We start from the raw sequence: 17542 nt of genomic DNA, 5'->3' as shown, positions 1-17542 counted from the left end.
ATATCATCCAAAAGAAGTATGGAGGGGCACCTGGGTGGCTCAGTCAGTTAAGCCTTCAGCTCAGGTCATGATCCCAGGGTCCTGGGATCGAGTCCCACATCAGGCCCCCTGCTCAGCAGGGAGTCTGCTTCTCCCTCTCCCTCTGCCCCTCCCCCTGCCCATGCTCACTCTTGCTGTCTCTCTCAAATAAATAAATAAAATCTTTAAAAACAGACAAACAAACAAAAGGCGTATGGAGTCCATTGTTGGCCTAGAGGCCCAGGTGACCCAGAGCCTTGTTTTGTGGGTGGCCCGTACCCTTGGTTCTGCTATCTGCTCCTTCTTTCGAATGGCACCGATATCACTATTGAACATATATTTCGTGCCCAGTGTGCTGGGTACCGTGGTCATGCCTGATAAGCCCTTCCCTTCCGTGATCACAGCCATGTTTAATACAATTTCTTTTCAGTAATGTTGAGACATTGCCCATTTCTATTTTTTTCTTCTCCTTGATGCTTCTCGGTGGTTCCTTGACTTACTTTTCTTTAGTTCTAACTGGACACACTTTTGAAAAGCATGAAATCCTTTCAAAAAGAAGGTTTCTTTAGTCACTTGCATATACTTGTAAAATGATATATCAGATACTGAATGTTTTTGCCCGGCTAAAAGCGCTACCCTCTTAGCAAGTTGCAAACTTTGTTCTTTACTCCTTGTGGTTATTTCATAATTCCTCTGAAACTCCTCTACCCCTCTGAGGGCCTAATCAATGCTTCCTACCAAGTAAGCTGCTAAGGACAAGAGGCTTTAGTACACCTTGCAGTCTTGACAACAGGACCTTAATTTTTAGAGAAACGAAATCAGAAGGAAGAAATGAGACCTTCTCCGATAAAATATCATGAAAATAACTTTAAATAAAAAAATTTATAATAGGCAGCCAGAAATTTACATATCAAATTATGAGTTGAGCCACAATATACCAACCACCCCAACCACAACCAACAACCTGAGTCTGATTTCTGGTAAATTCACTGTCTGAGTAAATGTTTTTCTGAAAGAATTCTCAACTATACTATGAAGTAAGTTCTGGGAAGTAATTACAAGTACATGAGTACATATGTGGTGTATAGATCTGTGTGTTTGTATAGGGCAGGAAATTTACCTGAGTTGACCATCTACTGATTAAGGTGGGGCAGAATGTGTCAGTTGAAAATGTTTATTGAATTTTTAAAAGTATCACACTTTGCTTATCTCTGGCCAGGCCACAAAGATTTGAGTCAGACAGAGTTATCTTTATTATGTATGTACAATTACTATGAGCATCTTCACACAAAGCTGAATGAAATGGAGAACTGAAGTCACTAGTGAGAAAATGAAGGCAAGCTCATAAAAGTTCAAATACTAGTATGAATCATGCCAATCAGTATCACCAGAGGCCAGTGCCACAGGCTCATTGCCAACCTACCTCTTCGATTTGCACATTAGAAGCACAAGTGCTAAAAGAGATAAATATCCGGATAGAGGATCTCCTTTTATATCTCTTAAAACATGTCTCCTCTACATTAAGTTCATTTTTAAAATTTAAATTTTCAAATGATAAGAGTTCTGAATATATGTGATGTGAAACTGCTTCTCTTCCCCCATCGTTTCTCCCTCTCTCTTAAGGTTTTATTTATTTATTTCACAGAGAGAGAGAGAGAGCACAAGCAGGGGGAGCTGCAGGCAGAGGGAGAGGGAGAGGCAGACTCCCCACTGAGCAGGGAGCCCGATGCGGGGCTCCATCCCAGGACCCCGGGATCATGACCTGAGCAGAAGGCAGACGCTTAACAACTGAGCCACCCAGGCGTCTCCATTGTTACTCTCTTTATAGACAAGCCTGGGTTACAACAAAGGAACTTCTGCATTCCTCCAAGAAGTCTTTGAGATGCCAGTCTCTGACATTCCTAGGATGAGAGCATAGGTCCCATCAACTCAAGGTCTTAAACTGACATTCAGTATTTTAAGATTCTTATTGCCCCATCCATCCATCTGTCCATTCCTCCCTAATCAGCAAATGCTTTTTGAGCACTGACTAGGCTCCAGATACTGTGTTAGTGCAGGGGTCTCAATTGTATAACAAGATGGATAAAGTCCTTATCCTTTTAAAACCTCCCCACCCCCATTGCTCATCTCTCACACACACACGTACACACACACGTACACACGCACGAGGCCTACACTACAGGTAGAATGTAAAAATATTCTTGTTACTCCTAAGATTGGCTCCTAGTGCAAAAACCAGACCCCTCCATGTTCAATGAGCAGCAGGCTCCTTATTGCTAACTTTCTGCTTGCTCCTTTTCCCACTTTGTTCTCAGTTCTTCCCCCTGGCTGGGCCCTGACTTATGCCTGCTCTTCTTGGCTTGTTTCATCTTCCTACCCTTGCCAGGCCCACTGTTTGGGGTCTCCAGCGAATGCCTTAGGCCCTCCATTAAACCAATCACACAGAGGAGCAGAAGTGTGAATTTTACAAGCCAAAGTTGCATAGCATTTTCAAACACTTCCATTTGTAATATACTTTCATGGGAGTCAGGTGTCCTTGGGGAATGACTTCCCTCGAACAAATGTGTTTGGAACCATCCAAATTTCAGATGAGTTGAGTGAGTATGATAGAAATTTATGGACATGTTTGAAACAGAGAATATGCGCATTTAATGGTCTAAATGTTTTCCCTGAGTTTCGGGCCTTCTCTGCCTGGTAATGACTTAACTACAAGGGAGAACCTGATTCTCTGTTTACTGCACAGAGTTGATTCTCACCGGGCTAAAATTAGCTTTCAAATCACTGGGTTTTATGCCTCTGCAGCGCACTTGGTCCCCTGTGACTGCACAGTTAGACTCGCTCTCACTCCTGCTGATTACCTGTGATTATCTACCTGCTCAAGTTGTCAGATGGCTGCCATTAAACACCTTTGAATCTAAAGTAGTTCATCAGCTCTCTGGTCATTCATTCCCTTGATCCTAGATTTTATGCCTACCCTGTTTTATTTCTTTTTGTATAATTGGAGTTGAGTCACCCCCAAATGGATAAACTCTTCTCCCAGGTTAACTTAAGCACCTCATTCAGGATCCTGACTTTATGACATGCCCAGACAAGACCAAAATTAATTTCATGGCAGGAGACTTTCTGTATTTACAATTAGGATAGATTTTCCGTTTCATGCAGCACTCCAAGGGACTCTATCCTGCCCACATTTGAAAGTCAGTAAAGCAGAATGAATGCGATGGTTTTCCCACCTCTCCTCTTTGGTTTATTTTCTGGATGTTTTGCTAACCAATACACTTCCTCAGGTAAGGTACAGAGCTTCTGGAACAGAATCTTCCTCAGGAAAAATTCTTTGGTCCTCCTTCAAATCACCCCTTCTACCATCATGCTGGTTTCTAACATGACCACCTCTTGATTTTCTGCTGCCTAGTATAGGGTAAGAGTTATTGTCATTGTCAATGCCAAGCACAGACAGAAATCCACTAGGGGAGCCCTTACAGTACCTCCTTTACCATCATCTGAATTAAGATGTGAATTCATGATGTTACTAATAGATACATAAAGAAAAAAACATGATTTTAGGTATCAAATAAGCCATTAGAGTTTTTCCTGGTTAAAGTAAAATTAGTTTTCAGGAGAGAATTAATTCCTATTGAGAGTTTTAGTACATGCTACAATAACTATTCTAAGAAGTTACATGTACTAACTCATCTAATTCTTAAAAAACAAAAAACAAAAAACAACCCTCTGAGCAAGTATCATTATCATTCCTATTCACAGATGAGGAGATTGAGGCCAGAGAAAATAACTTGCCCGAGAGTACATATACAGCAAGAGTTGTGTGACTTGCCCCCAGGCCTCCAGAAGACTGAACAGGGCTATAAAATGCTTGCCTCTCATTTATTTAAATTTTGGTTCAACAACTACTAAACTCTAATCTCTAAGGCCTCACTTTTGGCTATGAAAATGCTCAAAAATAAGAATCCCTCACCATCTTTTCTTTTGTAGATAGATATTAATGGTTAACATTAAACATTGAGAAAAGGAAAAGGAGTGTTCTGGGTTTTAAAAAACAAGCAAACAAACAAAACCTCTCATTGCTCCGCACCTAACAGCCTGGCTTTTCATTTCATCGTCATTTTTGTAATTGTTTTGCTGCCATCTAGTGACCCAAATGAAAATTAAATACGAACATAATTTTGCCTTCTCGTTTTCATTTTAAATCTGTAAGCGCTAGTTTAGGGATAGTTTTTAAAAATCATTAAATTTTCATACATTAAATCTGAAAATTTTTACAGTTCTCTCTTTTTTTTTTTACAGTTTTCATTATTTGTAAGATTTATCTCTTTATTCGAGAGAGAGTGAGTGGGAGGAGGGGCCGAGGGAAGAGGGAGAGAATCCCAAGTGTGAGCCAGATTATCCCATCACACTGATCAGGACCTGAGCCGAAACCAAGAGTCCGACGTCTAACCAACTGCGCCCTAAATGCCCCAGTTTTCATTCTTACCTCTTCTCACTTGCTCTTCCTCTACTAAGATAATATTTTTACTCATATCCAGAATTCCTCTTTAATATCAAATAAGAAGGTGTTAGAAGAGAAACTAAAATCTAATTTATTTATGTGCGGTCTCTGATGTGGTTTTGGACTACAGGTATTTGTTTTAGAACAATTTTATTTGTGGCAACTTTTTACATGTATACAAGCCAGATAATAGCTGATCAATTTCACCCATATTTATTTGATTACATAAATGAGTACAGTTAGATGCTGAAACCTACATGTCCTATGTGGAACACTTCCCGTTCACCTATGTAAATATTCACTGATTGCATATAAAGAGTTTTGGATCAGTGGTCATGAATATTTACCTTTTCATAAGTATATTGTCTCCCCGTTAAAGGGGTAGGATTATAATATATTTGCACTCTCAAATCTAACAGTACCTTATATTCAGTAAATTCTTATTGATTATATGCCATTCATAGACTTTTAAGGATAGAATTATCTGAATACTGACACACTTAATTCGAATTAGTTTCTGTTCTGTGTTGAAGTTTAAAAATATCTATGATGGTTACATCCTAAAGAACAAAAGTTGGCAGGTGCCGAAACACGTTCAGCACAGCTCCTAGCCATGTCTCCCGTGTAGGCTGCGTGTGTCAGAAGTGCAATTGTTTGGAGTCTTATGCGTGATCGTGAAAATGATCCCTCCACTGAATAAGGACATATGTGTGGTTTCAATATTCTAATGAGCGTGTATAATAACTCAGCATTTTGAGTGCAGGGAGAAATTGGAAGTTTTAAGTTGGGTGATAATTGTGAGCTTTGACAATAACTCGGATTGGAGGGGAAAATATGTTCCAACAGGGAAGCAGTCATCTGAAGCTAAAGAAAACATTTCCCAAGGAAGTCTAAACTAAGTAAGATGAGCAAAAAAGCCAGTATTAGTCTTAATTATGTAGAGTAATTGGTTGTTCAAGAAGATGAGTATTTGTCCTGGGGTCATCTGTGTTCATCACATCATTTATTCACCAGATATTTATTGAGTGCTTATTAAGTGCCAGACACACTACTAGGGCAATAAGGGGAATTTCAGTTTATAAGATTCACATCTGTGCCCTCATGGAACTCATGGTCGAGGGAGATAGCCGTTCTTGATTGGAACTTTTTCCCTTAAAACAGTTCCAGCCTTGTGTAGCCTGTGTTCTTGAGTAAGGACCACTGTAGCTGGTGTTAAGTTATATGTTCCTCTCCTACACAGAGTGTATGTTGGATGCATTTTTACAGTGCTTTAAGCATTACTAAGTAAGTACCCTGAGAGAATCAGCTTGTGTATTACCACTAATTGATGAAAGCTCCACACCTCCTAATTTCAAGGGATTTAATTAACACATCCACTTGGCACTGACCAACCTGGTTTTACTTCGCCCAAGTGGTAATCTATTAAATAACTTGAGTGTCCTAGGGCTTTGTCGCCTGACTTGACTTCCAGCATCACAGGAGTCTCCTGACCCAATACCATTTTCATTCCTTAGGGTGATGAAATTATTGCTGTCATTTTCTAAGGTAAGTTAGTATATTAACCAGTGATGTGATGAAAGACATATCAAAGCCACTAACTACAAAATTAGTCTTTATGTCTAAACATATTAAATGTTTTGAAGGTCTCAATGTATGGGCTTTTGTAGTGTTAGACTAGGATTATCCCAATGCACATTTAAAAAAATAAAGATGTAAAAGCTACAGTTTGACTTGATTCCATGCCCCTAAGTAGCAATCATGGTATGGTGCCGGTATGGACCCCAGAATCCTAAACCAACTTCGAGGCTTCTGGAAACTAGTCCACACTCTCAAATATATGGCCATACATTCCTCTTCTCGTCTGTGATTTTCTCTGAGGGCCCTCACTGACTCTTAGCCATTCCGTGAGGAATGTAACATCCAATTAAAATCAGAACCTGAGTTTGTCATCATCACCCTTCAGTTATGAAAACAAATTTTGTCATTCTTAGTTTTAGTCCATGTTTGTCATTTATGACCGTTTTCTTCCCTAAAAAACACAACACGATTTTTCTCATTCATGTCTTTATTAGTTTTGACGATCAATACAACTGCTTTTACTTCAAGTGCAGTCATTAAATCCTTTATGTTCTAGGAATTATTCTACCCTCAAATTAGAAAGATATCAGAGGCAATTTTTATTTAATAAGCATGCAAAGAGAAAAGTAGTAAAATTAAAAATAAATGGCCCTCCTTCAGGTAAAGAAAAATGTTAGGATAAAGTTAGCGATCTTTATGAAGAAGAATTTCAAATACCGGATCACATTTTTTAAGCTCCTGGTTGAATGTGTTTTCCTTTCATCGATAATCAAAACCAGGTAATCTCTACAGTAACTAGAATTGTAATAAATAATGGACCTCTTATTGGTTTTATTTAAGGGTTAAAACGCATCATTTCATTGCTTGGTGTGCATAGTCATTTTAATTTCTGGCTTATGTTTAATTGCTCTATGATCTTCATAAGCATCTACTCCTACATATAGAATTACTCATTATTTAAAATGGACAACTCAAAATATGAAAATAGTAAAACTGAAGTTCTGTGAAATTTAAGAAGACAGAAAAATGGTGCCCAATACCCATTTTTCTATATCTTTACTCTCCCACTTGTTTCTTCTTTGAAACCTTACTAACAATGCTACTTTTTTTAGGGAGGATGATTATTACAAAGGCCAAAAGCTTTCATATTACATCTTGTCAAAAGTAACTTTGGTTTGTCGATTATTGCACTCTTGCATTCGTTGCTCAGTGTGGAAAGCTGAAATATACTTGGAGTAAGGAGCACCAAAAGGAGACAAGGAACCAAGCTCTCCAATGGCAGGTTTCCTTTCCTGAAGAGGGCAAGCTCCAGCGGCCTCATTTGAAGGAGGCTTTCACCACCCTGCCCTTGATCGGCTGCGGAGGACGCCAGTTCCCCACAAGGGGCACTGGGGGCTCGTTCTCAGCGCTGGAGAAGAGGCTCCGCAGCTTTGCCATCTGCAAGGGGCAAGGGAAGACTGTCAGCGTGACATTCAGACCAAGTGCACATATTTGTACGTGACAGAAATTTCTGGCTTTTAATATTTTTTTTAAAGATTCTATTTATTTATTTGAGAGAGAGAGAGAATGAGAGACAGAGAGCATGAGAGGGAGGAGAGTCAGAGGGAGAAGCAGACTCCCCGCCGAGCAGGGAGCCCGACGTGGGACTCGATCCCGGGACTCCAGGATCATGACCCGAGCCGAAGGCAGTCGCCCAACCAACTGAGCCACCCAGGCGCCCAGAAATTTCTGGCTTTTAAAACAAGACAAACCACAAAACCTGTTGGTCCAGAGTTATCTGGCTACCAGCTCCTGCATAATAGAAGCCTTTTCTGTATTTGTAAAAACACTTTTCTTTTCTTCATTTTATATAGGATCACCATGCCCTCTGGTCCAAGTGTTTCCTCCTGAATTCTGAAGCAATTATTTTAATTTGACGGGTCAGTATGAAGCATATACTTTATGTAGGAGGGGATGACAATATCAGCGCAAATAATAAGCATAATTGGCTCTTCGTTGTATACGTTTATGGAGTCTTTTCTTTTTTAAAGAACGCAAAGAAATTAGTCATGCTATATTTAAAATTTCAAGAACATTTTTAAAGATTTTTTTTTCTTAAGGGAGAAGAATTTAGGAAACTGTCGTCAGTACTGTATTTCTACATGAAAATGTTTTTAGCTTTCTCCTTAAGAAGAAAATTTCATTCCTCTTTCAGAATATGTATATGAGTGAACCTGACCATTAAATCTGATCTTTTGACAAAAGAGATCGTATATACTTGAGTCTGTAACTGGCAGAAATATGAAAACTTTTGTCTTAAGTAAGGGAAATGTACTGATAAACTACTTTACTATTAAAGTAGACATCCATGATCTATTGTGTGAGTTTCTGTGTTGTCTGCTTGCTTTAATTTGTTCTTCTCCATATCACTGCCTACTTATTTTTTCCCAGTCTTTCCTTGAAAGTCTCTTTGATGAATGTTGCAAGGACATTCTTTAGATGAACACTAAGAACAAAAGCCTGAGCAAAGGAGTGAAGAGGTGTTGGAAGCAGACAGACATTGAAATCTCAGCTCCTGCATTTGGCTGGGTGATCATGGACAACTACTAACCTTTCGGAGCCACAACTTACATTTCTGTAGAACTGGAAAAATTGCATACAGCTCACAAGGATGTTAAATCCCTTCCATTAGTATCCTTCTCCCCAGGCCTGTATTTACAATCTCCTAACCGGTACTTAGTAGTTGAGGGAGCTCCAAATTAACAAAGGCAAACTCATATTAATAATCTAAACCCTTAAGTGTTTTTAGAGCATAAACTCAGTCCTTGTTCAGTGTCACAACCACCATTAAATGATCTGTGTTTATCCTGGTACTTTTGGGAGCCAAGTTTTAGAAAGTTGAACAAACTGACTATAATTAACCTGAGCAAACTCGGAAATGCCTAGTCATAGAGCTGGTCTGTAAGCATCCTTGTAGCCGCTGTACATTTTCCATTTAGCATCTGTATCTTATACAGCCACTCAGCGATGGAAGTTAGCATGTTCTCAAGGCTCTGCCTGGAGCTGCCATTTACCTGGTCGGAGCTCACGGTGATGGGCTCCTTCAGCAGGAGCCACACGATGCACTCCTCACAGGGCGGTGTGGTGAAGGAGCCGTGGTAGGTCCAGTAGTCCCGGCAGGTGGGGAACAGACAGGATGGGTCGAAATGTGTGAAGGGCGCCTCCTTGCCCTGGGAGAGAGCAGGGCACAGGCCCAATCAACAGACGCACTCACACTGCCCACCCCAAGGGTCTCACCATTTTGCAAGAATGGATTTCAAATGCAATAAAGAAAACAGCATTATTATTATTATTATTATTTGGTAGCCTCCACGCCCAGTGTGGAGCCCAGCTTGGGGCTTGAACTCAAGACCCTGAGATCAAGACCTGAGCTGACATCACGAGTGGGACGCTTCACTGACTGAGCCACCCAGGCGCCCCAGGAAAATGGAACTTTTAAACAAAGTTCATGCCTTTCAGAAATAAAGGTCAAAGAGGGGAAGCCGGTTTATATTATGACTTTGGCACAGTTGTTGTAACATTTTATTCCCTATTATCTGTCAGTAGAACTATAATTCCTCACTTCTCAAGAAAAAGAAGAAAACTCACACTTAACTGTAACAGAAATATTTCATATTAAGTTAATGCTTACGTTCTCAATGATAAAAAAAAAAACAGGCTCGCTTGAATATTATATTTGGAATACTTTCTCTGATGGTAAAACTTAATAGCATTTGATTAGAACAGTTCCAAAGGCAATGAAAATGAGTCTGTTAATTAGAAGATTCTACTGTTAAGATTTAAAATATGTAGGTGTCACCCAGGAGAGAAAGGGCAACACCAGGACCCAAATATTTAGTACTTCTGCAAGTGTGTGCATGCATGTATGCGTGTGTGTGTGTGTGTGTGTGTGTGTGTGTCTGTTGGGGGGCAGGGGGTGACCATTCAACTTCTCTTACATCCACTTCACTAAGAAAGTCATTATCTGACAGACTGAGAATTTAATAAGGTGATGTATGTAAAATTGCACTAAAAATTATAAGCCATACGGATATAATAACATTTGTTTGTATACATATGCTTAGCATATTCATCAGACTTAGTAACAGACTTTGGGTGGAACAAATGCACTTGAAAATGTAATAATAGGGGCGCCTGGGTGGCTCAGTCATTAAGCGTCTGCCTTCGGCTCAGGTCATGATCCCAGGGTCCTGGGATCGAGCCCCGCATCAAGCCCCGCATCACGCTCCCTGTTCAGCGAGGAGTCTGCTTCTCCCTCTCCCACTCCCCCTGCTTGTTTTCCCTCTCTCTCTGTGTCTCTCTCTCTGTCAAATAAATAAATAAAATCTTAAAAAAATAATTATTCCCCAGAATTGCCTAGCTTGGGGCACCTGGGTGGCTCAGTCAGTTAAGCGTCTGCCTTCCGCTCAGGGTGTGATCCCAGGGTCCTGGGATCGAGCCCCGCATTGGGCTCCTGCTCGGCGGGGAGCCTGCTTCTCCCTCTGCCCCTCCCCCTGCTTGTGCCCTCTCTCTCTCTGACAAATAAATAAATAAAGTCTTTAAAAAAAAGAAAGAAAGAAAATGTAATAATAAAAAACTGCCATACCCTGCTTTATGTTCTAGGCAGGAACGTGATTTATTTTTACCTTTGTCTTAATTTTGTCCAGGTTGTCAAGAAGCAGCTGGAACTCGCCTTTCTCACGTCCTATCTGTCAGAAAATCGAAAACCGATGGTTACATTTTTCCCTTCTCCATAATCTACGATTGTCTTGAAAACTAACTTTGATCCATCCATCCGCAACTAGTGTTTATAAATCTGCCAGACTATCTGGTACTAAGCAAAAACATAAGTTTATTTCTCCTTCAAGATTTTAGGGTATATATTTTCTGAACTAAATTTAGACTCCAGGCCTCTGAAGTACAAAACCACAAAATTATACGTTGATTTATTTCTATGTCCTCGACCTTCTCGGCAGTCTACTTTTTTTTTTTTCTTTTTTATAGAACTCAAGCTAGGATGGATTCAATGTATGCAAAGCTATATCTACTGTCTTCCCGGCATAGACCCACTCCACTTCCTGTTGCATTGCATTCAATCACTAAAAACGACCCAATGAACTCAGGACATAAAACAAATTAGGTCATTCAAAAAGAAAGAAGCTAGATTTTCACCTCTGGCTTAAAAATCTAGATTATGTTACCACTAAATTCATGTGTTAATGACACTAAGTCCACTTTAAACCGAAGCTGGCCCAACAACACACACATTCCATGTGCTGTCTTAGCCTGAGATCATGTGAGTGGTAGCCACTCTGAGCTGAAGGGATGTCCAGCCAGGGACTTGGCATCCCAGCGGTTTCCAACATCAGCTTTTCTGGTTTCCAGTGCAACTGAGGTAGAGTAACAGGAAAGGATAATGAAACAAGGCTGCTTTTGCCCTCCCCACCACCACAATAAGCTCCTTCCAAGGCTTTGTCTCTATGGCCCCTCCACAGGCCCACACATTCATTCTTGAGAGAATTTAGAAGTGTTAGGGGGACTGAAGTATGGCAAAAGGTACACTTTTGAGGGAGAGCTAAATATTTTGAGCTGATCTTCCCAGAAATGTCTTGATCAGTTGAATGAATAATGAAATTCATTCCTCTCTCCCCTTTAAATAAAAGGAAGGAGGGAGACACATGCCATTCTAACCATTGACAAGGAACTAAATTTTGAAAGAAGATGGCCAATTTTTACCTCACCTTCAGAAAAATGCCAACCACAGCTATCCCGTCAGGTTGCTTGAGAGCTTCTCCGAAAGTGTTATACTTTGGATTCCAGTGAACCAAATGAAGCTGAAACCATAGAATACAGGTTATGAGGTACATTTCTAGAGTAAGAAAATAAGTATAAAATTATTCACAATAAATCCAATAATTTTACTAAAGTTGCTGAACACTCTCATAGGAAGTCGATAGAGTTCTAAATATCAACATGCAATATTTTGGTAAAATTTTTAATGGTTTAAATAAAAAGTGTATAAAATTATTATAAGTAGGTTTAGAAATTTATAATAAGCAATGAGTAGAAGTTGAACTTTGGTTAAACTAATTCAAAATATTTATTTTAGTTTTGTGCAACATCACTCCCTTTTCTAACAAATCAAAGAGTGAAACACAGAGCTATAAGCAAGAAGCTGATAACATTCTAAAGTTACAATTAATTAGGAAGTGGGGGGAACAAAAAATAGGAAATTTCTTGGGCATTTTCATATTTTCATATCTACCTCCTTTTAGTCCAGGCAGTGTTCAACAACCTGGTGGGAACCTTATCTTAATTTAAAACATAGGCACCAGTTAAATTAGTCAAATTTCCCATATCGAGTTACACAGAATGGTAAGGGAATACAAGAGTTCAGAGCAGTTAAAAATATTGTATTCAAGACCAAAAGTGTTGAGATCATCCCATGTGTAAAGGCCAAATGACAAGCCGTGCCCACAGTTGTAAGAAATACACTAAACTTTCCCCATTTTCAGGGGGAAGTTGTCTAGAAGGCATTCTCAATAATTTACTTATCCTGTCACTGACCTTCTGATGGGCTGTGGAGAAATGGAATGATCATAGTGAAGTACTTTGGGTCTCCCAGAGTTCAGTTTAACCAACAATTAAGCTGCCTAAGGATTCTGCCCAAGAGAGTGTCCGCAGTGCCTCCAAGTTTCCGTCCCAGCTCCCGTGTTGGCTCCTGTGTTGGCCAGAGCTTACCCATGGAAGACTGTGCCCGTAAAAATGGAATGATCCTCACCTCTCGGGCATTTGTCACCCCTTATAGCCTTACAAAAACAATATGTGGAAGGCTTGTCTTATTTCCTTGTAATTTGCTGCCTTGATCGGAGCTACAAACCATGCTTTTCTTTAATGGGTTAACTGAGACAGTAGTATTTGCTCATATTAAATTGTAGATGTATCCGTATTTACCTATTCATCTATGTGTGTGTGTGTGTAAATATATACATATATATATAATCATGCACACATACATATACACACCCTTCATTAAGAGACTAGAACACAAGCATTAGCCAGAATTACTAAAGGCTATTTTTAGAGCCTTACATTCTTATAAAAGAGGCAGTTGAGGGCACTGGACAAGATGATAGATTCTGGGGGCGCCTGGGTGGATCAGTCAGTTAGGCAGCCAGCTAGCTTTTGGTTTGGCTCAGGTTATGATCTCAGGGTCCTGGGATGGAGCCCCTTGTCCCTTGTTGGGCTCCCCGCTCAGCGGGGAGTCCGCTTCAGGATTCTCTCCCTCTGCCGCCCCCCCCCCTCAAATAAATAAATAAACTTTTAAAAAGGGATGGTAGATTCTAAAGCCCATCTACATAAGGTAGAGCACCAGGCTTAGCACTCTTCAGCTCTGTAACTTTGTCATGTAACTTTCCTGTGCCTCAGTTTCCTCATCTGTAAACTATCTCATAGAGTTGCTGAGAGGATCAGATGAGTTAATATTTGTAAGCACCTCATGAATGCTAGCTATCCTTATCTTTTTCTGTTCCATTCAGGAACTTGGCCTTTTTTTTTTTTCATTATTAAACTGCTCTCCAATTTCTTAATATAACCTTGAAAATTTTCATGCGTGACACCAACTCATCTACACTCTCTTAACCATCCAGCCTAGACTGTTTGGCAGCTTCAGCTTATGCTAAAACTACTCCAGGTCTTTTCACAACCTCAGGCTTGAAGGAAGGGCAGTGGATGCTATTTTGTTGTTATTTTTCACTTTTCAGTTTTCACTTTGGGAGACAGTTGCTCCTACCTCTGCTGCATACTTGACTCCATCCACGGTGTGCTCAGAGCCATGATCATCAGAGGCGCCCCAGTGAAGATGAAACTGGCGAAGTCGATAGGGTCCAGTGAGAGGACCACCCCTCAGCACTGTGATTCAGAGAAGCTGGGTCAACAGTGAACTCATGCTTCACTTACAGAGTCCTACCTTAAACAAGTGCTCTTACAGCCAAAGTTCGATGGGCAAAGGTAGTCAGTCTGCTGGGTGGATATACTGCTCTCAAGCACACTGGTCTCTTTCCCACAAAGTCTTGGGATATATCAAAATAAATGAATTCTCTTTTCTGTCTTGTTTTGTTTGCTTGTTTTATTATGTGTAAAATGTCAATTTAACATTTATGACAATAAAGTTAAAACAAAAGATGGGCAATAAGGATGTAGACAGTCAACAAATGAGTCTGTTGTGTGGTGCGGTGGGAAGAACAGGACGGTTGAGAGCCAGACTGATGTAGGTTCAAATCCTAGCTAATTGTGTGATCTCAGGCAAGTTGCTAAACTTCTCTGAACCTGTTTTTGCATCTCAATGAAGGTGATAATAATATCAACCTTTCAGAGCTGCCGTGAGGATTAAATGAGATTAAGGACTTTAAAGTGTTCATCACACTGCCCAGCACACCAATCACTGAGCAAATGTGAATTCCTTCTCCATGTCTTGCTTCCAGCTCCACTTTTCTTTAAGACTACTCTCATTCACATTTAACATAAACTGTGTCTATCTGAATAAGACAAAAAGGAAAATTCAGAAATTTCCCAAGGAATCAATCAATGTGGACAGCCAAACTACGTAATTCTCAGTGGCATTAATTTTTGAGTTTTTTTGCCCAAATACCTCACCACAACACATTACTTTGATCTCACTTCATTCACCTGAGGAATGATTTAGAGGTTCAAATATTTTCTGCAAGACACTGGAAATTATGCAAAAAAACCCAAATCAAGATCTAGCAACATAAGAAAGATCAAAATAGAATTCAAAGTAGCTATTCTAGAAAGGATTGACCAATTCTTGGAGCTGAAATGGCACACTGGAAGCCACATAATGTAAATCTAAAACAATAGAGCTAGACTCGGATGAGCTTAGTCATGTAGAAATAAGTGGTTTGATTCATAGCATTTTTCCTGTCCAAGCACTAGAACAGTTACTCTCTGGACATAGGAGTCCAATTGATTAGGATAACTCATATGGAATAGTCAATATTTCACCACTTTTGCTTACAGAAATGGTGTTTTCATGTGGTTCCACATAATAGGTACTGTTTAATTTTGTTGTTTATCCTTCAGAATGGAACTTGATTTAAATGGAGAAGGGGAAAAAAGTAATAGCAGTATGAAATAATGGTTTAAGAAAATATAAACTTCTGATACCCATTATTTGGAGCCTCCTAGTAGGTAGGAATCATGACACTATTGCTCTTTCCTCTAACATCATTGAGGATATTTATTTATGTACATCAGTAAGGATAATTTTAACCCTTTTTACAAATGTGGTTATAAGAAAAAGTATTATTGTACATCAAGCACCAAAATATTAAAAGGTAGATTCTTTCTTACTTCATTTACTTTGAAATAAAGTATTTCTAAGTAGCCTGTTTTTATTTCATTGATTTGCTTAATAGTGTAGTAAAATAGAGTTTTTGGAACATGTGATTTTTCATTTTCATGGCACACAAATCACTACTCACAAAATTGTCAGGAACTTCAAAAACACTCACCAAAAGGATTAATCAGATGAACCCCACTAAAGCATTGAAGGCAATGTTCCTGACTCACATAATGACCTTATCCTCTCCCCTGGACTGGGCCCCACCCACACACCACAGGGAGAAAGTGCCTACTTTGTTTCTTTGCCATGTTCCTTGCTTTGTAGAATGGAATCTCTGCCACCCATGGGAATGGGAGCCTTGCTCTCCAGACTGTGGTCAATGACCTCAGGTGTAGGCCATCCAAAAGGACACTCATTTGGACTCATTGCCATCACCACCCTATCAAGCTGCATTTCAAGAACGCATTGCCTGGGTGCCTGGGTGGCTCAGTTGGTTGGGCGGTTGCCTTCGGCTCGGGTCGTGGTCTTGGGGTCCTGGGATCGAGCCCCACATGGGGCTCCCTGTTGGGCGGGGACCCTGCTTCTCCTTCTCCTCCCCACTTGTGCTCTCTCTCGCTGTCTCTCTCTCTCAAATAAAGAGAAAAAAAAAAGAACGCAATGCCAACTATTGGCTTGGCCATGGGCCCATTTTGCAGCAGCAAAGTTGACTAAGGTTTGAGAGTGAGGTATTTCCTATTCCATGCATAAATATAATTCTTCATGACAAGAGCAAAACAGAATGTCGTCTCCATTTTCAGAGATGAAGTGACCCATCTTACCACTAATTCTGTTACTGGGCCATCAACCTCATTTTTGCCAATATGGGCATTGAAAATGTCCATGTGCCTCTACCTAAGTGTCATACTTACTTGACCTATCATAGGTATCATCAAACACAACCCTGCAGGTCTTCCCATTGTTCAGGATGGTCTTGCAAGAGGCAGGATCATAAGATGCTGACCATGGCAGCAGAGAAGGGTCGTGCTTGATGTCTTTAGTATGCAGTTCGATGGGCGACTGGTTGTCTCCCTTGGCAATGGGATAAAGTTCATGCCAATGGTCAGGACCTAGGAAATCAAGTTGAGGGGATTTATTTATTTGGTGGCACATTCCAAGCCCTCTTTCTAATCGACTAAATCAGCAAAATACATGGAGGCTAGTCAGTGATTATGAAAAGGTCTTGGATATCAGTTTAGGCAGCACAAGGCTTAGTATTTAAGACCTTTTCATAGTTTCGTTAATAGTGTACCTAGAAATTATATTTAACTCAGTGTATTCCCCCCTGCTTGCTCAAGAATATAGCCTCAAAAGCTAATTTTTGAAATGCACTTCATCACACGTTTTACCAATGCTATCTTCCACCATATCACTGGAATAAATAACACTGACCACATGAGGTTTTCAAAGCACACCCCTATTTGTTTGTTTGTTTGTTTACTATGGGTTAGGCAGAAGCCAGCAGGCAGAGCAAGGATTCTTAAACCAACACTGGACTCAGAGAGGTTAAGCACTTGCCCAGGATCTTGGAGTAAGGGACAATCAGAACTGGACCTGGGTGGTCTGACTTCTCAGTCAGAGGCAGTGTGATCTTGGGCAAGTTACCCAGCCTCTCTCTGCACTTCAGTTTCCTCCAGCGCAAGTAATAACGGCTCCATACCAGAGAGAACTAAATGAGATAAAGGTAAAAGGGTCAGCAGCTTTTGGCACTTGGTAAGTGCTCAGTAAATGTTAGTTTCCATCGACTCCTCCGCCCATATTTCCCCACGCACTCCCTAGAGTTGCCCACTTTCTGTGCAATGCCAGGGGATCCTCTGGCTCCATCCCGGACCAGAGTGGGGGGGGGCGGGGGCGGGGGCGGGTGGGCGGCTGCTCAGACTCACCGTTGTGGCTGGCGTAGCCCCACTCCTTGGCCATGGTAGTCTTTGTAGTTACTGGACCGCAGCTGACTTCTCTCCCCGGGGTCGTGCAGCGTCCCTGCGAGCCCCCGCCTTTTATATAGGTCCCCCACACACTGCATGGCC

The 17542-nt window shown here is 40.5% G+C and overlaps 1 protein-coding gene and 1 long non-coding RNA gene across 2 annotated transcripts in view; one reads left to right on the top strand and one right to left on the bottom strand.

The window, feature by feature from the left end:
* LOC113932149 overlaps window positions 1–9141 on the top strand; it is a 16335-nt gene extending 7194 nt beyond the window's left edge. Inside the window, exon 3 of the long non-coding RNA XR_003522959.1 lies at window positions 7954–9141. This is a non-coding gene — a long non-coding RNA (uncharacterized LOC113932149). The remainder of the gene's footprint in view (window positions 1–7953) is intronic.
* CA3 (carbonic anhydrase 3) lies at window positions 6570–17542 on the bottom strand. Its single transcript, XM_027610689.1, has 7 exons — window positions 17402–17542; window positions 16391–16588; window positions 13911–14029; window positions 11860–11952; window positions 10765–10827; window positions 9154–9309; window positions 6570–7537 (listed from the first exon to the last, which is right to left on the bottom strand). The coding sequence occupies exons 1-7, from the start codon at window positions 17433–17435 to the stop codon at window positions 7418–7420; spliced, it is 783 nt and encodes a 260-aa protein (XP_027466490.1). The 5' UTR covers window positions 17436–17542; the 3' UTR covers window positions 6570–7417.

This window comes from Zalophus californianus, chromosome 4 (assembly GCF_009762305.2).
Source record: "Zalophus californianus isolate mZalCal1 chromosome 4, mZalCal1.pri.v2, whole genome shotgun sequence".
In the NCBI taxonomy this organism is placed as follows: domain Eukaryota; kingdom Metazoa; phylum Chordata; class Mammalia; order Carnivora; family Otariidae; genus Zalophus; species Zalophus californianus.
Note: the sequence above shows the minus strand (reverse complement) of the source record. Positions and strands in the feature narration are given on the sequence as shown.